Source organism: Anastrepha obliqua, chromosome 3 (assembly GCF_027943255.1).
Source record: "Anastrepha obliqua isolate idAnaObli1 chromosome 3, idAnaObli1_1.0, whole genome shotgun sequence".
Taxonomy (NCBI): domain Eukaryota; kingdom Metazoa; phylum Arthropoda; class Insecta; order Diptera; family Tephritidae; genus Anastrepha; species Anastrepha obliqua.
Window position 1 is genome coordinate 19,977,150 of NC_072894.1, and position 22,851 is coordinate 20,000,000.

Below are 22,851 nucleotides of genomic sequence, written 5' to 3' on the forward strand. Positions count from 1 at the left end.
GCAACATTTGATTTCGTATAGCCGTCAAGATACTACACCACAGCTCGACTATAAAAGCGATGTGCAAAAAATGTTTAGCATAAATCTATATCATCATTTGGTGCTGTACGACTGTAATCCTCAAATGTAAGAAATTTATAACACTTTTTCTCCATTATATTTAATAAGCCTCTGGCATAACTACTTATGATAATAAAGCATTTATCTTCTCATTTCAAACAGCAAAATGTTCAAGTTCTTGGTATTCCTCAGCATTTGCGCCGCCTTGGTCTCGGCTGATTTGGTGCGCGTGCCCATCTACAAGAACGCCAATTATAGTAGAACTCGCGCATCTATTAATTCCGAAATCGTATTATTGAGTTCCAAATACAATGTTTTCAGTGTAAGCAGTACCTCCGAAACGTTGGACAATGATCTGAATTTGTCTTACTATGGTAAGATTACCATTGGCACACCAGCACAGGAATTCTTGGTGCTCTTCGATACAGGTTCCTCAAACTTGTGGGTGCCTTCATCCAGCTGCGCCTCAAGCAACACAGCTTGTCAAGATCACAACCAATACGACTCCAGCGCTTCCAGCACTTATGTTGCTAATGGCGAGAGCTTCTCCATCCAATATGGCTCCGGTAGTTTGACTGGTTACCTATCACAGGATACAGTTTCAGTAGCTGGTCTCAGTATTTCAAATCAAGTATTCGCTGAAGCTGTAGACGAACCTGGCACCACTTTCGTCAACTCGAACTTCGATGGTATTTTCGGTATGGCTTACCAATCTCTCGCTGTTGACAGTGTTGTGCCACCATTCTACAACTTGTATTCCCAGGGATTGGTTAGCAGCAACGTATTCTCCTTCTATTTGGCCCGCGCTGGTACCTCCGATCAAGGTGGTGAAATGATTTTGGGTGGTTCCGACTCCAGCTACTATAGTGGTGATCTCACCTACACATCTGTCACCGAACAAGGCTACTGGCAATTCAGTTTGGATGGCGCCACCATTGACGGAGAAACAATGTGCAGCAGCGGTTGCCAAGCCATCGCCGATACTGGCACCTCCCTCATCGTTGCCCCATACAATGCCTACAGTGTCTACATGAGTGTTGTTGATCCCGATGATGATGGTGAAGTCGATTGCTCACTCATGGAGTCTCTGCCTGATATGAAATTCGTTATTTCTGGAACTACTTTCACCGTACCAGCTTCGCAATATATTCTCGAAGAAGATGGTGTATGCTCACCTGCTGTCAGCTACATAGGCACTGACTTCTGGATCTTGGGTGATATCTTCATTGGACTGTACTACACTGAATTCGATATGGGCAACAACCGTATTGGTTTTGCACCAGTTGCCTAAATTCGTGTATTTAACTAAGTATACACTTAGGTAAAAGAATTATAAATAAAAAACTCAGAAAAAAATACATTTATTTTAATCTTCAACTTGGTTGTTTTCCGACTCAATGCTTGTGTTTGACATTATCTGCTATTCGCTATTTGTGTGACTTGCAAAATGATGTTAGGCTCGAAACGACCCGGTAAAAGTATTACTTTCAATTAGGAAGGTCTGTCTGCAGTCTGTAAATTAACTTGGGTTCCTAAAGTCTTATTTTCTTATTTCTAGATATGGTTCATTCTACGGTTTACATTTCAATTGTGTTAAATGTTTCTGCTTCTCTGGGGTCATCAAATTTCATAACTTTACAATATAATTTTGGTTAGGTTTAGTTAACTGTTGCGGAGGATCCTAATTCAAGACTAATTGCGTGGTGACTTGGTAGGTGTATTTGTGATTCCACAGGCTTGAGAGTGCAATCCTTGGCTGACAATTTTCATTCTTGGTCTAATATCTAATCTAATTTAAGCTTGGATCCGCTTTAAATAATTTATTTCCTATATTGAAACTCTGAATTACGCCAGTGTCCCCAGTTGTTCGTAAACAATTCGGGAATGACTGACAATTTATACATAGTTGTAGAGCATAGTTTAGTAGAAAAGTTGAAGCACTGTAAGCCCAATTATGTGGAGTGAATAATGGCATCGTAGGTTTTTCTTTTTCTTCTATCACCAACGCAGTTTCACTTTTGTCGTAAACAAACCGTCGTCACGTCCCAAGAGACGTCAGCATATTAGTTGATTATTGAACGATCTAATGCTCGCTACACCTTCTGAATTATTTTCACCATGGCTTTTATTACTGTCGAATCAATGCGACAAAGCGTTTTCGAAGGTATTTTTCGCGTCGACTACGAGTACAGAGCAGCAGTTTTGGGAGTTTCTAAGAAATCGCAACATGGAGTATTTAAAGAACTAAAGTATTACCCAGTTCATAAAGTATACCCAGCTTCGTGGCAAATTTCGCTTGTTAACAATGAGTGGGAAACTAAGGAAAATCGCATTGCAGTGATTGCATTACAGAAGTGGGGTAAAAGTGCAAGTGAGATTACGAATTGCTGAAAGAATCTAAAATTTCGAGAATGTTTGTTTACGGCACGATCAATCGTTTTTGGCAAACGTCTGAAGTGAAAAGAAGTTCGCTGAACTAGTCACCTTTTGACAACGCGCTTGAAGAGAATTAGATTCGACAGATTCAAGCAGCTGTTTCGGTGGCACGCTGACAATGGTCATGAGAAAAATTTCACTGTTGAAGAAGTTTTTAATAAGCAAAACGACAAAATCTATGCTAAAACTTCTAAAGACTCAAAAAATGTTATTCCAAGAGTTCAGCGTGGCCTTGTAAAGGCTTTTAATCTGTTCATTTTTGTGAAAAAGGTATGAAGGCAGTGGCAAAAGTGTACCAAGAGGATGTCTTAGAAGGCATGGTAAAGCAGTTGAGCCGTACTCTCTTCAATGGAGAGCGTTGGATATTCCACCAAGATTCCGCTCCAGCCCATAAGGCAGCGTGACGTTTAGTTTGCAGAGTAAGCAGTCAGGTCGTTTCTAGATATGTAAGTATATGGGAGATCCTCTCAATTCGGTAAGTTTAGAAATATACGAAAAATGACTGGGGAGTTTGCAATAATAAACTAAAAACTTTACTGCCAAAGATAGCCCCCAAAGAGCCCTCTGCATGTGGGAGCTGGATAAATTGGTTAATCAAGTAACTAAAGCAATGAATATCTCTTTAGCAGCTAGCTGCCGGCTGTCAGGCCCAGAGAAAAGTTTAAACCACCTTGGTGGACCAAGCAACTAACCTCGCTACAAAATTACCACAGAACGTTACTCAATCTCGCCAAGGCCACGAGAAAGTCAGAGGACTGGCAAGCCTATAAGGCCGAACTGAAAAAGTATAAGAAAGCAGTCAGAACTGCGCAACGTGAATCCTGGCAAAATTATTGCAAAGGAAATGAAGAAACTTCAGAAACGGCCAGATTAACCCTAGAATCGTAAGATAGTTTTACCCTACGTTAATGCTAATATACGTAAATTTTACGTACAACGCAAAAATTTAAAATAAATGTTCAACAAAAACTTATATATCTTCTGTTTTGATTTTATTTATTGAAAATACAAAGTTGTATGTTTCTTAAAGTGAATTATAAAAAAATGGATATGGACCTAGTTTATGTTTTATATTAATAACAGTGTTTAAAAAGCATCCACTTTTAATAATATTTACCTGGTCGAATATAAACAACATTCATAGCCATTGCTCTTCCGCTACTACGATGCACTGGATTGCTACTCCAAACATGACCATTCCTTCCCAAAAGTGGATTAGAACGGGATACATCTTCAATATCATTTAGTTGTAGGTGCACAGTTGGTGCTGACTTCCGATTTTCTGCCGGGGGACCTTTATTTTTTTTTTTTTTTCAGATGCCATATTTTGAGCGGACTCCACGGCTTTCATCAGTTCCTCTTCAAAAGTATTTTCCTGGAATTCAGAGGAGTAGTCTGGATCCTCCAAACTATCGTCACTGTCAAAATCAACTTCCTCTTCAAGGTTGTCCTCAGTAAAGCTTACATCGCTGTCAATATTGTCCAGGAGGGCTTCTATTTCTGCATCCGCAAGGCAACGACTTGAGTTTTCCATTATTTTCTTTTATTTCTCCTGAAAACCGCACGGAACATAAATTTCATTTACAAATATTTATACGCTAATAACAAGACCACGTAAAACTTACGTACAAAAATGTATACGTTAATGCTAAGACCACGTAAAATTTACGTGCACACTTTTTTTTAAAGAACGATTAAAGCTAAACGCGAAGTAACAACTGATTTATGATTCACTTGTTAATGCAACAATAAAATAAAGGAAGCACTGCCAATAGGTCGTAGCGATAGCGCCAAACGGTAAAGTGTAACTGACTTTTTTTTGCGACATACACGTAAAATTTACGTATATTACGATTCTAGGGTTAAGAAAAATTCTGTCAAAGACGACATGGACTACGTTAAGTGAGGAATCATTAGGTCTTCTACTATACACACACTTCCCAGGAAACGAGCAGGTGGAACAAAACGATTGTGATAATCATGAAAGACAATCTAACTTAGGAAGTATATTAGTGATAAACGCAAAGATTAAATGGGCTATCAACACTTTTGGTCCTTATAAATCACCTGGACTAAACGGTATCTATCCTGTGGAATTGCAGAAATCACGGCAAATTGCCTCACCGTTTATTAAAATTATCATTAGAAGTTGTCTTAACATGGGCTACATTCCGCTAGGATGGAGAGAGGCACTAGCCCCAAATGCCTCTAGACCAATTAGTCTTACGTCTTTCCTCCTCAAAATTCTAGAGAGGATAGTGGACGAGTACAAACGGGGCGCTATACCAATAAATAACTTATCCTCAGCGCAGCGTGCCTACACTAAGGAGAAATCTACAGAAACCGCCTTACACTCGTTTGTGGGGTTTGTGGAAAAATGTTTATCTTCAACAATGTAAAGGCGAGCGCAAAAGTAGATGCTTTAGAAGGCTTTGTAGTTGAACCACACGTTGTTGCCCTGATAGAAGCAATACTCGTCAGAAGGAAGGTAACAAATTTAAGTAGTCCAAGTACTTAGGACTCGTATTAGATAGGAAACTCACATGGAATCCTAATATTGAGGAAAGAGTATTAAATGGTCCTCAGGTTCTTTTTGGCTATAAACTTCGGTAGTTAGACCAATCTTAATATATGGAATACTTGTACGGTGGCCATCTGCTCTAAAGGCCAGTTACGCTAAAATTGTGAGTAAGGTCCAAACAACAGCTCTTTTATGCATCTCTGGTGCTTTAAGAACTACCCCAAATAAAGCGCTACAAGTGCTAATCCATTTGCCTGCACTAAATCTCGTAAGGAAAAACGTGGCCACCGCCTCGGCGCTTAGACTCAAAAGTATGGCGCTATGGAAAGAACGGCGGTTTGGCCACGCCTGTATTTTGCATACTCTGAACAGTCACAAACTAGAAATGAACTATTCTACTCCTAGACTTACTTTCGACAAGCTCTTCAAGACAAGTATACCGTCAAGAAGGGAGTGGCAGACACCAAGGCCACGGAGAAGGTGGAATTAAATTTTTATACAGATGGTTCCAAGCTAGACGATAAAGTTGGCTGGCTATGAAGTATTTTCGAAAGAATTAGGACTGGAACTATCCCTTCGACTATCAGGCTAATGCAGCGTCTCTCAGGCAGAGGTTCTAGCTATAAAAGAAGTGGCTACATACCTAAATATTCATGCCATAACAAAAACGACTATAATTATATTCTCGGATAGCCAAGCGGCCATTAAATCAATGAATGCGGTTATACTAAGATCAAAGGTTGCACAGGAATACCGAGCAGCCCTAAATGATATTAGCGTCGTATTCAGGGTCAGCCTTATTTGGATTCCGGGCCACAGAGATATTGAGGGAAACTGTAGAGCTGATGAGCTAGCCAGAAAAGATGCTGCTCTTCAACTGCTGAGTGATAAAAGTACCATTGGAATACCTTTGGCCACAAGTAAATTAATAATAAAGAACAACATTACCCAAGAGGCCAATAGGTCATGGAAAGATGAAGATACATGCGTGACAGCCAGGCTACTATGGCCGCAACTACACAAGAAAAGGATAAAGGAATTGCTTAGCCTGTCAAGAGAAGGCTATCTGGAAGGCATTTCTTGAGACTAGGAGTATTCTCCCATGAATATTGTAGAAACTGTAGAGATGAGAAGGAGGAAGAAACAGTAGAGCACTTCCTTTGCAATTGTCCAGCCTTAGCTAAAATCAGAGCAGATTGTCTAGGTAAACACTTTTTCAATTCTCTTACAGAACTATCTAGCGCGGGGATTAGACCAATCCTGCGCTTCATAAGAGCCTCAAAATGGTTTCATGAAAGTAAATAAACAAGGTTCCCATGTCGCACAGTTGTATCACAACGGACTTGTGAGGCCTAAGTGAGTTGGTCATACGGACCGACTACCACCATAACCTAGCTAACCTAAGTATCTACATATGTATATGGGGAAAGTATTATCACAAATTAGTTAAGCGTAAAGCCCTTTCAAATGAGCTACAGGTGAAATCGATCGCTTTTTTACTTTACTGAAAACACTTCAAACAGTACAGTCGTTTTTTTATTGCATAATTGCCTTTATTTAGCTAAAATTTTCGATTTTACTTCCGAAGAATTTATTTCCTTAATATTTTTACCATAGCTCAGTCGTACTAACCAAAGCGAAGATAACAATAATAATTTCATATATCAAATACATTTGTATGCACACACTCAACGAAAAGTATTATTTTTATCAATAAACCAAATTATCTTATTCCATAGTAGCGCCGTTCTATTTTCTTTTATTTGAAAAGAAAAAACAAAAACAGAAGGCAGAACACAAGCAACAACTCAATCGCATGAATCACGTTTCTTATGACATTTCCTCGTGCCGCAACTGTTATCTCACTCTGTACTCGCAAGGCACTCAAAATACCATAGTCTGAGACCAGCCGTTCATGCTTTAAAAGAGAGGCAGTGCCTCTCTACTGTTGCTAACACTATTGCTGTATAGTGAATGTTGATCGTCTGCTAAACCGAATCAAAGCTAACATCGGCAAACGCACTGAATCACAATATGGGCAAGGCAAAAGGATTGAGTTGTGCAGGCGTTTAATGTCTGGTTTTGATAGCACTTTTAATCCAGTACGCACAAACTGTGTACGTTTTCCGTGAAGTAGCGATGAATAATTGCGAAATGGATTTTAATTCCTAATTTCAATTGAAATTTGTTTATGCTGTATGTGCATATTTATGGATTGCGTTTTAGTTTTACACACTTTTTGTTGTTGTATAAATAGGTGACAAGCATGCTTTAATTAATTTATGTTCACTGATTTTTCGGAAAGTATTTGCAGTTATTTCATCTAAGAAAAATACGTGGAATAACTTACCATAAGTCGCATGGTTTTTTAACCAATTTTTGCTCGGCTTTCCACAGAAAAATTAGTTGGGTGGATTTGATGGTTTTGCAACCGATTCATTTTTCTATTTAAGTGTGAAAGCATTTATATGTTTATTTGTTTGTATTTTATGGACACTAACTACTGTGATTTGCTTTGAGTACATCTGTAGTACGATTCACTAACGCATTTAACGACATTCGCCCTGTTATAACGGGTGATTTTTTAGCTATTATCTTTTTAAACAGTTGATTTAAACAGCTGACGCACCTTTCGTGTTTTGGTCTATAATTTAATCATGCATCGTCTCACAAATGAACAACGCTTGCAAATCTTTGAATTTTATTATAAAGATGCGTGTTCTGTTCATGTCTATTCAGACAAGTCTGCTTCAATTAACGAATTGGAAGACAACATTTAAGCATTTATATGTGAGATAAAGGCCGAAACATTGAAAAGAGTATGCCAAAATTGGACTAAGCAGATAGACCATTTGAAGCGCAGTCGCAGTAAACATTTGCAAGAAATAATCTTCAAACATTTAATTATATGGACTGTACTATCGATTTAAATAAAAAAATTTCATGCATGCATTTTCCGCAATTTTACGTGTATTTTTTTGAACAACTTTCTTACAGCTCTTAAAAATCACCCTTTAGATGTTCGCCCTTTTCTTTTTTATCAAAAGACAACGCAGCAAGTTTTTTAAAAACCTTCTTTCCCGTTAAGTCTCATTCAAATCAACTTATCATCTATTTCTAAATGTAACCAGAATTAGGACGAAATTAAAAATATGTTTCAATAGATTTTGTTGTCTATGCTATGTTCTTCACCCTGTAATCCAAAGCTTCTTCTTCCTTTTTTCCACCTGTCTGGTTCCTTTCCTTCCTCTTTCCTCCCTCCCTCTGCATGGTATCACAACGGACGGTTTTTTGAATATTTGTCTAAGTGGGTCCTTCGCAACACCAATCATAACCCATGTTCTCATTGTAGCTTGGGTAAGTGCTAATTTCTGTAAGTGCGAATAGTGTGACTCCTATCTGTACAACGTAGAAGGATATTTTTCTTCTTCTTTTCCTTGATTGGTGCGATAATCGTTTATGTGATTTTGGCCGAGTTTAATAAAGCGCGCCAGTCGTTTCTTTCTCGTACTAACCCGCGCCAGTTGGGCACATTAGGGGAAGCCAAGTCCTTCTTTACTTGACCCTTCCAACGCAGAGGAGGCCTTCCTGTTCTTCTGCTGCCACCAACTTAAGCCGCGTTGCGTTTGTTTCCATTCCGACGATATGACCCAGCAAACGAAGCCGCTGTAAGTTTACCCGCTGTGCTATGTCTATGTCATCGTAAAGCTCATACAGCTCATTGGTGCACCGCTTGCGATACTCGACGTCACTAACGAGCAATGATCCAAAATCTTCCGCCGAATCATTCTCTCAAACACTCACTTATCTCACTGATATGATGACTCAATTCGTTCCTACTAAATTTATATTTATTTTTATTTTTTCTGACGTCATCAAAGTTATCTCAGATGTACCTCAAAGTAGCCATCTTGTTCTTAAACTTTGTTAGTGATATTCCGGACGTGTTCTTGATATCGCGTTGTCTTATGTACGCAGATAACTTGAAAATTTACAGTCATTAGCGGACGTAACTGACTGCCTGAGACTTCAAGAGGACTGAAAAATTTTAAGTTTGGCGTGATGATAACTCCTTACCTCTAAATGCTGGTTAATGCCGGCACTTGTCCTTCTTCTCTTCTTCTTAATTGGCGCGATAATCGCTTACGCCATTTTGGCGAGTTTAACAAAGCGCACCACTCGTTCACGCCATGTGAAGCCAAGTTTTTCTGCACCTGATCTTTCTTATATAGAAGAGCCATTCCTCTTCCTCTGCTACCACCAGCACTTGTCCTTCAGTAGAATTAAAATTGCGTTTGACTTCGATTACAAGTTGGACACTACCACTCGCAGAAAAATGCACAAACAGAAGGACTTGGCTGTTATGTTTACATCGAAAATGTCATTTTCTAAACTTATAGACTTTATGATTGTCAAGTTCAGGTCTGTGCTCTGCTTTGTAGTAAGGAATTCAATGGAGTTCGAGGACCTTTCAACGCTAATTCTAATTATATAAGGGTTGATCTTTAAAAACATAGAAAGTTCAGAAACATTTCACTAGATTTGCGATTCACTCCCTTCGTGAGTCTTGTAGTTAGCATTGCCAATAATAGAAATATGAGGAACTTTTTTCTCGGTAATGTTTATGAGGAGCATAGCCATGAATCATACCAAATCCCACTTCTTACTGGCGGTACTGTATTTCAATTGTTCTGCTCGTAATCTTAGACTCAGCAATGTGTTCCATTTACCGTATCATATCGTAAAAAATTAAAAAAAATTATTAGATAACACCTAAGCCCATCATCCATTTACGTTCAAAGCTATTTAACTACAAACGCAAGCCGCGGCCACATATGATAATAAGGAGCCTCGGTGGTATGAGTCGTCACCTCTATTGTATTTGTGTTTGTTCCGTAGAAAATGCACTAAGCGTTTTAATGATATTTCATCCTGATATCTAAATTGGATAATGGAAAAGTCTTCGACAATAGAAGACACTCATCATAAAACAAAAAATGTATGTAAACCACAACTTTAACCTTGGAACAACCGAGCATGCTAGTTAACTGTGCAACTAAAGCACACAGAATAAAAAAGGTATCACTCTGCATTCTATTGCAATTTGTGCTGTATACTCGACTCTCTATTTCTTAGTCAATTCCTATTAATATTTACATAGAACTTACTTTTATAAAACTTAGACACCAGTTCTAACAATGCTTTGATATTTTCATATCCTCCCCAAAGACACGAATTTAGGCAACTGGTGCAAAACCGATGCGGTTATTGCCCATATCGAACTCAGTGTAGTACATTCCAATGAAAATATCACCCAAGATCCAAAAGTCAGTGCCCATGTAGCTGACAGCAGGTGAGCATTGACCAAAGTCGTTGAGAATATATTGCGAAGCTGGTACTAAGAAAGTGTTGCCGCCAATAACGAATTCCATATCAGGCAGAGAGTCAATGAGTGAGCAATCGACCACACCATCCAAATCGGGATCAACAATGTTCATGTAGACACTGTAGGCATTGTGTGGAGCAACGATGAGGGAGGTGCCTGTATCGGCGATGGCTTGGCAACCACTGCTGCACATCACTTGTCCGCCCATGGTGGCGCCATCTAAACTGAATTGCCAATAGCCTTGCTGAGAGACGGATACGTAAGTCAGCCCACCCTGGTAGTAGTTGGGATCGGAACCACCTAAAATCAGTTCACCACCTTGATTGGAGGTACCAGCGCGGGCCAAATAAAAGGAGAATACGTCGTTGTCAACCAATCCTTGAGACCAAATGTTGTAGAAAGGCGGCACTACATTGTCAACAGCGATAGATTGGAAAGCCATACCCAAAATACCATCGAAGTTCGAGTTGACGAAAGTGGTGCCAGGTTCGTCTACAGCTTCAGCGAATACTTGATTTGAAATGCTGAGACCGGCTACTGAAACTGTATCTTGTGATAGGTAACCAGTCAAACTACCGGAGCCATATTGGATGGAGAAGCTCTCGCCATTAGCAACATAAGTGCTGGAAGCGCTGGAGTCGTATTGATTGTGATCTTGACAAGCTTCGTTGCTTGAGGCGCAGCTGGATGAGGGCACCCACAAGTTTGAGGAGCCTGTATCGAAGAGCACCAAGAAGTCCTGTGCTGGTGTGCCAATGGTAATCCTGCCATAGTAAGACATATTCAGTTCATTGTCCAACGTTTCGGAGGTACTGCGTGCACTGGGAACATTGTATTTGGAACGCAACAAGGCGATTTCGGATTTCATGGATGCGCGTGTCCTACGATAGTTGGGATTTTTGTAGATGGGCACGCGCACCAAATCAGCCGAGACCAAAGCGGCGCAAATGCTGAGGAATACCAAGAACTTGAGCATTTTGCTGTTTGAAATGAGGAGATAAATGCTTTATTAAGTAGTTATATTAAATATAATGGAGAAAAATATTTTAAAATTTCTTACCTTAGAGGATTGAGTAACTGTCGTATAGCACCAAATGATGGTATACAACTATGTCATACATTTTTGCCTCATCATTTTTATAGTCGAACTGCAGTGTCTTATCATTGCGTTATCAATTTGATTTTTATCATTAGAAATTATCTGGCCACTCAAGATGTAATACCCAGATATAATATTTTTGTACCTGATTTTTTGTAAAGCTTTCAGCTGTTATGAGAAATATCTTTGAGGTGGTTCCCCGCGGCTGCTATAGCTGGTTGTGTCTCTGAGCGGCGTGCCGGCAAGGGGTCCTACGTTTGATCGGCACTGTAAACACAAAATATAAAAGCGGGCGTCTAAGCAATCAATCCCGTCAGGGCATTTCTGTTTTAGAAAAAGCGTCGCAGAAAAACTTCTTGCTATGTCGAGGCGGCTTATGTTGAATTTATACAGAAGAAAAAGCATTAGAAAAATTGAAATTCCCTAAATTCCCTTCAAAACCGTCTTTGATACATTCCCATCTACAAGTTAGTACGAATTTGTTTTTTTTTTATTTTTATCGGTGAGATTGGGTTAAAAATACTGGTGATTCCACTATAAACAGCCCTCATCTTCTCATGGATTTCTTCCTCAACCGCCGTACTGCTTCCGCATTACTTTGAGGCAGAGGTCCAAGACGGCGTCCTAAGAAGGACACATACACTTACTCACCCTGCGTTTAGGGTTGCCTGTTTTTAAAACGAGTGCTCAATGCTCTTCAGCATAAGTTCCCATTTCAGGTCACTTTTTCGGATTATATCATCAACGAGATTTGCGACGACATTCCATTTTTCCTCGGACCATCATTTTCTCGATTATTGCTTCAGATGTCAGGTACACCAAGCTGTTCTCTCTGAGTTCCACCTCTCACTTTTGAAGAAGGTGTGCTCTGCATTATCGTGTTCAGTACCTCAATAAACGCAATTAGCCTTTCCCATTAACCGCAAATGCTTGGGAAAGGACCCATGTTCGGACAAAAACTGTGTTAGGTAACAGTTAACCTCACCGTGCTTTCTTTCTACCCTCAATTTTAAATCGGCTATTAGTCTCTCTGTCACATCTACCGTACTGCTCAGAGTTCAATCTTGTTTGCCAAAGTGTGAGCATTTGAATTTTAATATCGGAGAAGCATGGTCTCGGAATTTCTAAGATGTTTGCCTGCCATCTTCTTTTGCCCTCTTATGCTGGAATATCTATAGGGATGGTTCCGATGATAACTAAAACCATTGCTTCTGATACTCTGAGAGGGCAGGTGCATTGCAAAATTTTTCGCTGGCGAATCTGCACATATTTCGCATCCGTATAATAGAATCGAGTTCATTAAAAGTTTTCGCTTACTCTGAACCGGACCTCCAATGTTTGCCATGAGCTTACTTAACATGCCGCTTACTTTGGCTGCTCTTGTGGCAGCATGATTTATGTGCGCCCAGTAAGTTAATCTTGTGTCTAGTTGCACTCCTAGGTATTTGACCACTCTTTTTGTCGATAAAGTGGCACCGAACACGTGCATATCTATCATACTTCTAATGGGATACGTCTGCTGATTAGAAAGATTAGCTCTGTTATCTCTATGGTTGTAATCCGTGGTCCTTTAGATATGTCTGTACTCGAATCATCACTTTATTTAACTTCCTTTTGGCTTCGTCTGTGTTTCGAGGCGTATAAATTACACCTATTGATAAGGTTTTTGCCACGTGGAGTCTGTGCTGTTTAATACTTGCCTTTGCTACTTTTGCTTCTCATATAAATGGAATTAATATGACGTGAAAACATACTGTGACTTTTTATACTCCCCCTCAACTTTTTTCCGAAAACATAGAAAACGTTAGAGATGAACATGGACAAAAAGTTTCCTCCAGGATATTCCCAGCATGGAAAATTGGCGCAAGGGCAAAGGGAGTTTCCGTATGCTTGGAGATTATTGAGAATAACAAAAAACCAACTTGCTAAGCTGTTTCGACTGTTTTTTAAAATTATATTAGCACAAATAAGTAAGGTAAAAAACGTTTTTGTTTGAATTTATATCGCTCAAGGACACAGCTCTTAAAAGAAGGAATCAACTAATTAGCTGACGTCTCTTGAAACGTGGCGACGGTTTGTTTACGACAAAAGTGAGACTGCGTTGGTAATAGAAGAAAAATCTACGATGCCATTATTCACCCCACAACATTGGGATTTCAGTGCTTCACCTTTTCTACTAAACTATACTCTACAACTATATTGGCAGTCATTCCCGAATTGCTTACGAACAACTGGGGACTCTGGCGTAATGCAGAGCTTCGATATAGGAAATAAATTATTTAAGGCGGATCCAAACTGCAAATTAGATTAGATATTAGACCAGGAATGAAAATTGTCAGCCAAGAGTTGCATTCTCAAGCCTGTGGAATCACAAATACACCTACCAAGTCACCAAACAATTAGTCTCGAATTAGGATCCTCCGCATTAGTTAGCTACACCTTACCAAAAATATATTGTAAAGCTATGAAATTTGATGACCCCAGAGGAGCAGAAACATTTAACGCAAATGAAATGTAAACCGTATAATGAACCATATCTAGAAATAAGTACTGGCTTTAGTAACCTCAGTTAATTTACAGACTGCCGACAGACCTTCCTAATCAAAAGTAATACTTTTACCGGGTCGTTTCGACTGCGCAAGTCAAGCAAATTGCGAATAGCAGATAATATATATTAAAAACAATCGTTGAGTCGGACAGCAACCACGTTGAAGATTAAAATAAATCTATTTTTTTCTGAGTTTTTTATTTATAATTTTTTTACCTAAGCGTATACTTAGTTAAATACACGAATTTAGGCAACTGGTGCAAAACCAATACGGTTGTTGCCCAAGTCGAATTCAGTGTAGTACAGTCCAATGAAGATATCACCCAAGATCCAGAAGTCAGTGCCTATGTAGCTGACAGCAGGTGAGCATACACCATCTTCTTCGAGAATATATTGCGAAGCTGGTACGGTGAAAGTAGTTCCAGAAATAACGAATTTCATATCAGGCAGAGACTCCATGAGTGAGCAATCGACTTCACCATCATCATCGGGATCAACAACACTCATGTAGATACTGTAGGCATTGTATGGGGCAACGATGAGGGAGGTGCCAGTATCGGCGATGGCTTGGCAACCGCTGCTGCACATTGTTTCTCCGTCAATGGTGGCGCCATCCAAACTGAATTGCCAGTAGCCTTGTTCGGTGACAGATGTGTAGGTGAGATCACCACTATAGTAGCTGGAGTCGGAACCACCCAAAATCATTTCACCACCTTGATCGGAGGTACCAGCGCGGGCCAAATAGAAAGAGAATACGTTGCTGCTAACCAATCCCTGGGAATACAAGTTGTAGAATGGTGGCACAACACTGTCAACAGCGAGAGATTTGTAAGCCATACCCAAAATACCATCGAAGTTCGAGTTGACGAAAGTAGTGCCAGGTTCGTCTACAGCTTCGGCGAATACTTGCTTTGAGATGCTGAGACCGGCTACTGAAACTGTATCCTGCGACAGGTAACCAGTCAAACTACCGGTGCCATAAGCGATGGAGAAGCTCTCGCCATTAGCAACATAAGTGCTGGAGGCGCTGGACGTGTATTTATTGTGATCTTGACAAGCTGTGTTGCTGGTGGGGCAGGTGGATGAAGGCACCCACAAGTTTGAGGAACCTGTATCGAAAAGCACCAAGAATTCCTGTGCTGGTGTGCCAATGGTAATCTTTCCATAGTAAGACAAATTCAGTTCATTGTCCAACGTTTCGGAGGCACTGCTTACACTGAAAACATTGTATTTGGAACTCAATAAAACCATTTCGGAATTAATAGATGCGCGAGTTCTACTATAATTGGCGTTCTTGTAGATGGGCACGCGCACCAAATCAGCCGAGACCAAAGCGGCGCAAATGCTGAGGAATACCAAGAACTTGAACATTTTGCTGTTTGAAATGAGAAGATAAATGCTTTATTATCATAAGTAGTTATGCCAGAGGCTTATTAAATATAATGGAGAAAAAGTGTTATAAATTTCTTACCTTAGAGGATTGTGTAACAGTCGTATAGCACCAGATGATGATATAGATCTATGCTAAACATTTTTTGCACATCGCTTTTATAGTCGAAATACGGTGTAGTATCTTGGTGGTTATACGTAATCAAATGTTTGTTATCTCTTGAAACTAATTAGACAGCTGAAATTTTATGTATAAATAGATTTGAAGGGGTTCTGTTTGCTCTTGTATTTCAAACAGCTGCATGTTTTGGTCAAATATCTTTTTGGTAAACAATTCTTTCTTTTTTAAAGTGAAACTAGCAAATATGTCGGGAGTTTCATGATTACGTTTTATGGGGGGTAAGTTTCAATTTTAGGTGAGCGTGAACGAGTGCTAGAATTATTTGATGGATTTGCTAAGGTTAAGTTGTTAAGTGGTGAAGTATAATTTTTCACAAATTTTTTTGCTAACTTAAGTGAAACCTAAGCTTTCAAGGCAATTAAAACAAAAAAAAAGTTTTGTTGAAATTAATTATAATAATTTGTAACAAATTTGAAAATATTTCTTTTTAACCGAATTTAAAAAAAAAATTAATATAAGTTTTTTTTTTTAATTTAAATTCAAAGAACATTTAAGAAATAAAGATGAGAAAAAACAATAAAATGAAAATATCAATAATAAATAAAAATAAATAAAAAAAAATTTTACTTTAAAAGCCTTTTTTAATTTACTTTAATTTTAATTAAAAAAAAATTATAATTCTAATTAAAGATCTTTTGTTTTTAACTTTACAAGAAAACGTTCAACTGCCGTCGAATGCCGTTGAGTTATAGGGAAAGATGAGTTTGGTTTGGAGATTCAATGACCACCACCTTTGTTAGCTTGTTGTTGTAATGCTGTGATATTTGCAAGTATTAGTAAGACTTCTTTCGAAAAGGTGTGTCGCAGTGCGGCTAGAACCTAGTAATATAAAAGCAGAATTTATAATTGAATTAGTTTGAAGGTTTCATGATTTACCTGAATTTCTGCCGAAATCGCTGTTATGCTGGAACCTCGAAGGTGCCTCTCCATCTTAGAAATTAGGTCCTTAGGCAAGTCTGGAGTTAACCGGAAAAGATTTCGGAACTCCTCTGCAGTCAAATAGAAATCCGTGGCAAACGGCGATCCACTACTTTCTCTCCGTGCCTCAAGTCATAAGCGAAATATTCAAATGTTTCGGCAGGTATCTCACATATAAATGTTTTAATGTTGGCTTCCAATGCGTTAGTTGAAGCAGGCTTGTCTGCATAGACTTGAGTTTTAACATAGCCCCACAAAAAATAATCTAAAGGCGTTATATCGCACGATCTGGGTGGCCAATTGACAGGTTCCCAACGTGAAAAAAATTTTCACCGAATTCGCCTCTCAACAAATCCATTGTTACGCGTGCTGTGTGGGATGTGGCACCGTCTTGCTGAAACCACATGTCATGCAAGTCAAGTTCTTGCATTTTGGGCAAACAAAAGTTGGATATCATTTCACGGTAGCGCTCACCATTCACAGTTACGTTACGATTCGCAGCATCTTTGAAGAAGTACGGTCCAGTGATACCTCCAGCCCATAAACCGCACCAAGCTGTGACCTTTTCTGGATACACGGGTAGCTCTTGCAATTCTTCAGGCTGATCTTCACTCCAAAATCGACAATTCTGCTTATTTACGTACCCATTGATGAAAAATAAGCTTCGTCGCTGAACACAATTTTTCGATAAAAAAGTGGATCTTCGCTCAAAATTCCAAGAGCCCATTCACCAAATATTCTGCGTTGCGGTAGGTCGTTCGGCTTCAATTCTTGCACCAGCTGTATTGTGAAAGGCTTCACACCTAAATCCTTTCCCAAAATTTTCCACGTTGTTGAGTAACAGAGGCTCAATTGCTGCGAACGGCGACGAATCGATAATTGATGGTCATCATTAGCACTGGCCGATACAGCTGCGATATTTTCTTCAGTTCGCACTCTATTTTATAATAAAATTCAATGATTGGCAAGAGTTGTTCGTTTGTAAGACGATTCATGGTTAAATTGTAGACCAAACTGAAGATGTTTGACAGTGAAACAAAACACGAAACGTACGTCAGCTGTTTAAATCAACTGTTTAAAAAGATAATAGCTAAAAAATCACCCGTTATAACAAGGCGAATGTCATTAAATGCGTTAGCGAATCGCACTAGGGATGTACTCAAAGCAAATCACAGTAGTTAGTGTCCATAAAATACAAACAAATAAACAAATGTTGAAGTTATTCCACAGTTTTTTGTTAGATGAAATAACTCCAAATACTTTCCCAAAAATCAGTGAACATAAATTAATAACAGCATGCTTGTCAGCAACAACAAAAAAAATTGTGTAAAATTAAAACTCAATCCATAAATATGTACATACAACATAAATAGGAATAAAAATAGGAATAAAAATAGGAATAAAAATAGGAATAAAAATCCAATTCACAATAAATCTGAGTCGCTAGGGCCAACATCAAAAGTCGCTAGAAAGTCGCTAACTCCCTCAGGGGCCGATCCTAAATTTCATTCTGAGAGGTGCACAAGAGGCCAGATGAATAATAATTAAACCAGTAATACCAACTCTACTGAAATTTGAGAAAAAATGTAATAAAACTTTTACAAAATTCATTCGGAAGCTGTTAAATAAATAAAGGTGTATTTTTCATGCCACTTTTCCCCTATTGATAATATATATTTAATTATTTAACCAAATTTGTTGCTCTATTGTTTTGTAGGAAATATTTTTAAATACGTTCGTTGTAGTTTGTTTTTATTTGAGGATGAAGAATTAACAGACGACAATTCCAGTGAAGAGTTAGAAATCTCTTTTGAAGATATTTTATGGAATGATGAGAGAATGGACTCATCGGACATTAAAGAAGAATAAATTATTTGTTAACTTACCTACCAGTCAATTAAGTGGAATATAGAAAATAAGAAAATTATATATTAGCATAAAATTAAGAAATCATACATAACAAATCTTTTTGTACATCTAACGCATGAGTATAAGTGCTTTGTAGTGCTTAATTAAATTATAATTACATAATGCATCGTGTTTAACAACATACATATAAAAAAGGCGAATGCCTAATGTTTAATTAAGTATATTATGATCATTGTAACGATCAGATAAATTCTTTAAATTTCAATTTCAGATCAGATCAAAAAATATGTGTGCTATTCATCTTCATCGTCTTCACTTAGTAAATTAAATAATTCTTCGGTCTCATGCTCATCTGATAAAGTTGCAGTTGAAGTAGAGGGTTGAATGTCGTCTAAAAGCTGATATTGCTGTTCAACGGGTTTTGTTGTAAAAGAATAACTTTTGTTGGTTCCAATGAGTTGCAGCACTTCCGGCGGTTTGTCAAACGATGTACAATCTTTATTTTGTTTTTTTTTTTAACTGATCTCTCAACAGAATTAGTGCATTAATTGTGTTTAACGACATTCAGTTGCGTTGTTTTGTTTTTATTATGTTCATAGAACTGAATACTCTCTCGACTTCGGCATTTGAATGTGGCAAGGATAGAATAGTGATTGCCAGTTTTGAAATCAAAGAAAAAGGATTCTCTCCTGCGGCATTTTTGTACTGTAAAACTTCACTCCAAAATTGAACAGTGTTTGTAGTATTATTCCACTTAATGAAGTTGATATTATGCCATTCTTGCAGCATACCATCTATGAAATCGTCATTGCATTATTTTTATTTACTTTTAATGTTTCTTCAACATTTAACAACGACATTTTTTTCAGAATAGCGACATTACTTGGGAGTCTTTGTTGAATCTCCTTCATGAGTTTCAGACTAAATTTAATGAATCTTTTCTTCAAATCATTTTTATTTCCTTGCGGCACCACCGTGGCTTTTTTCGAACTCGTCATTTGTTAATTGCTTTCGAGATTATCGAAAGTAAAACACTTGTGGTCTTATCTACCGACAAATATTCCTTCAGCACAAACGAGAATAAAATCAAAAATCTTTCAAATTCATATTTACCGATGGCTCCAAAACTAACTTCTCAACCTCTTTCGCGGTTATATCTGAGGATCTACAAGTTCTGAGAAAAGGTTTGCTGCACAATCACTGCTCGACATTTAGTAGTGAGATCTTTGCTATATATCAAGCCGCTCTAATAGCCTCCAAAAAGAAAGGTAAATTTTGCATTTGTACCGACAGTCAATCTGCCATCGATGCTGTAAGAAATTTTAACAATAACAGTGCTGTAGTAACTCATGTTCGAGATTTACTTGTCAAGCAAACAAACAAAATTAAATTGATGTGGATACCAGGACACTGCGGAATTAAAGGCAATGAGTTCGCTGATCATGTCGCGAAAAGTGTTCATAAGGAACCGGCTCTGTATTTTGACGTTCTGGAAAAAGCTGACTTAAAACGTCTAATAAAGCAGTACTTACATAACAAGGCTCTATTGAAATGGAATGAGTACTTTCATCATTACGCGACAATTAATCCCTTCAGGGTAATGCCTACCTATCCACCGGAATCTAAACATACAGACATTTTGTTGTTCTCACGACTTCGCTTAGGTCACACGCAGGTAACTCACAGTTACTTGTTAAACTCTGGAGATGCATCCTGCTGTTTTTGCGGGTCATCTAGAACATCAGTAAAGCATATCCTAGACGAATGCACCCAGTTTGCCAATATCAGGCGAAGGATTTTTGGCACAGCTCTCCCTTCACAACTTCTAGTTAGTACAACATTATCAAATGTAAATACTATATCTAACTTTCTTGAATTGTGTAACATAGCTCATTTAATTTAATATACCTATACTTAGACATATTTTATTTACTTGTATTACACATAGGTATATTCCTTATTTTAAATATAAGACTACCAAATATTGTAATTAATCCTAGTTTATTGTAAAACCAGCTGATGGCCTTGAGCTAGTGCTGTTCTTATTTCCTGCTATTTTCTGTATATTCATATACTTAAAATAAAACATGATTCTTGATTCTTGATTCCTTGCGGCAAACCTGACTGGGACAATTTCTGTTCAAATGCAAAGCCAAGGTGGGGATTAGCGTACATAGATTCGTTCGGAACTATTGTTGTCAACAAATCAACAGTTGGAAAAACTATGTTTTTTCCGAGCGATTGCATGAGAAACACAAGAGTGTCGAGTAATTTTGTGGGGTCATTGTCTTCACCTGCAAATGCTTTTAGTGCTATTTGTACGTCTTTTAAAGTATGCTTAAGGTGAAACATGTAAAGTTGACTCAAGCCGTCACAATACATCTGGTACAAAAGATCAGCTGTGTAGCAATTGTCTTGAACTCTTGAAAGTGAAAAATGCAGCTTTAGTTCTTCCCATTGCTCCAGAATCCAGCGTACAGCTGGTTCAATTGAAAGCCAACGAATTGCACAGACTTTCAAAATTTTTAGCGGCTGTTTCCCGCAATTTATCGTTTCATAAATTTTTTTATATTCGCCTTGTCTGTTGTAGGTTTCCCGTACAAGAAATTCTATGTGTCTGGGTATAGTATTTACTGACGCGTGTGAAACCGCAAGTTGTAGAGAATGACATACACAACGAATCAATACCAAATGTGGTAAGCCATATTCTCTCGAAAAAACCATTATTTACTCCCACCATTACAGAGGCATTATCAGTGCCAATTCCTACCATATTAGCGATTGGGATTTTAAGATTTTTCAAAGAATTCACAAGAACAGCAGATGGGTTTTGAGCATCTGCAGTTTCCACTGAGGCAAGCTCGAGAAATGCTGATCTAATGGTTTGGTTTTTTATACTATAGTACCTTATTACGATTCCTAGTGTGTTTGAAACTGATACATCTGTGGATTCATCTATTGGTACACTGTATTTTAGATTACCTATATCGTGAAGCAATGATTGCGTCAAATATGGATCCAAAACTTCGGTTATAATGTTAACACACTTTGTACGATGTAATTGCATGTTTTTAGCGCTTTCATCAGTGGAATACAACTTTTTACACAGTGCGCCTACGAAGGGCACCTTCCGCTCTGCTTGATATTCTAACCGTAGTTTTCGGAGCAATTTTCACAGGTAAAATGGTTTGTGTTTTTTTAATCCAATTTTTGTTTGTGCTTATAAGATTTTAAATGTTTTTTAACAACATAGTTTAACATAAAATTCTGTTACACATATTTGACATCTTGCTTTAGTTGAATCTCCAAAGACTGGTTTCAGCCATCCCTTGAATTCAGGCTGTGTTTCCCATACATCTCGATATTTCTCAACACACTGTTTTTTTTTTCAGAGGTAAATCCATCCAATTAAAATGAATTAAAAAGGACGCTAGAGGATAGTAAACGATCAACTGAGCCGATATCATTTCAATTGCTTCACGTACAGAACATAATAATATCCAGGGATTCCCCGACCGCTCTTATGTGATCAGTGGTAAAAATAATTTGGTTACTCATTACAATTGTGTGAAACAAGGTCGATAATTTATCGACGATAACACACCAATAGGTAGTGCGTTATTTTATCTACAGGGTTGGCCATATTAAACTGACCCATGTGATTATTAAAAAAATATGGAAAAAGAAACATTTTTTTGTGTTTCATTGTGAAAAACATTTAATTTAGTTCAAGGAGATTCGTTTACATCACTTTTTGAATATGATATCGCGCAAGTGGTCGCCCTTAGCTCGTATAGCGTAATGTGCCCGTTTTTCGGCGTTTTCCATAGTTTTGGCCAGCGTCTCGGCCGATATGGCGGCTATTTCCCGTCGGATATTGGCCTTAAGTGCGCCTAGTGTCTTTGGCTTGTTGACGTAAACCTTAGATTTCAAATAGCCCCAAAGAAAAAAGTCCGGTGGCGTCAAATCCGGTGATCGTGGCGGCCAGTCAAAATCGCCGCTTTTTGATATCAAACGGCCAGGGAACAAAGTCTTCAATAAGTTGACGGTGGCTCGTGCTGTGTATGGTGGTGCGCCATCTTGCTGAAACCAGAAGTGCTCCATACCATTTTCATGAACAATCGGCATCACAAAATCGGTTAGCATGGCCCGATAACGCTCTTGATTGACGGTCAATGGTTGGTGTTGACCATTTTCAAAGAAGAACGGCCCAATGACCATTTCAGCGCAAATGCCACACCAGACTGTAACTTTTTGGTCGTGGAGAGGTACCTCTTCAATAATTTGAGGGTTTTCAGTGGCGTAGAAACGGCAATTTTGCTTATTTACGGTTCCGTTCAAGGAGAAATGGGCCTCATCACTCATACTGATTTGATGCCAAAAATCCTCATCAGTTTGGGCCATTCGGACGACAAAATTGGCATATTCCAAGCGATGAGGCTTA

The 22,851-nt window shown here is 38.4% G+C and overlaps 3 protein-coding genes across 3 annotated transcripts; 1 reads left to right on the plus strand and 2 right to left on the minus strand.

Annotated features, from left to right (window-relative positions):
- The first annotated feature begins 226 nt into the window (after positions 1 to 226).
- Positions 227 to 1,351, plus strand: LOC129242280 (lysosomal aspartic protease-like). Its single transcript, XM_054878836.1, has one exon. It carries the CDS (start codon positions 227 to 229, stop codon positions 1,349 to 1,351), a length of 1,125 nt encoding a protein of 374 aa, XP_054734811.1.
- An 8,752-nt stretch (positions 1,352 to 10,103) lies between these two features.
- Positions 10,104 to 11,388, minus strand: LOC129241270 (lysosomal aspartic protease-like). The gene has a single exon (XM_054877514.1). It carries the CDS (start codon positions 11,377 to 11,379, stop codon positions 10,255 to 10,257), a length of 1,125 nt encoding a protein of 374 aa, XP_054733489.1. The 5' UTR covers positions 11,380 to 11,388; the 3' UTR covers positions 10,104 to 10,254.
- A 2,908-nt stretch (positions 11,389 to 14,296) lies between these two features.
- On the minus strand, positions 14,297 to 15,421 carry LOC129242507 (lysosomal aspartic protease-like). The gene has a single exon (XM_054879183.1). The coding sequence runs from the start codon at positions 15,419 to 15,421 to the stop codon at positions 14,297 to 14,299; it is 1,125 nt and encodes a 374-aa protein (XP_054735158.1).
- Between the last annotated feature and the right edge of the window lie 7,430 nt (positions 15,422 to 22,851).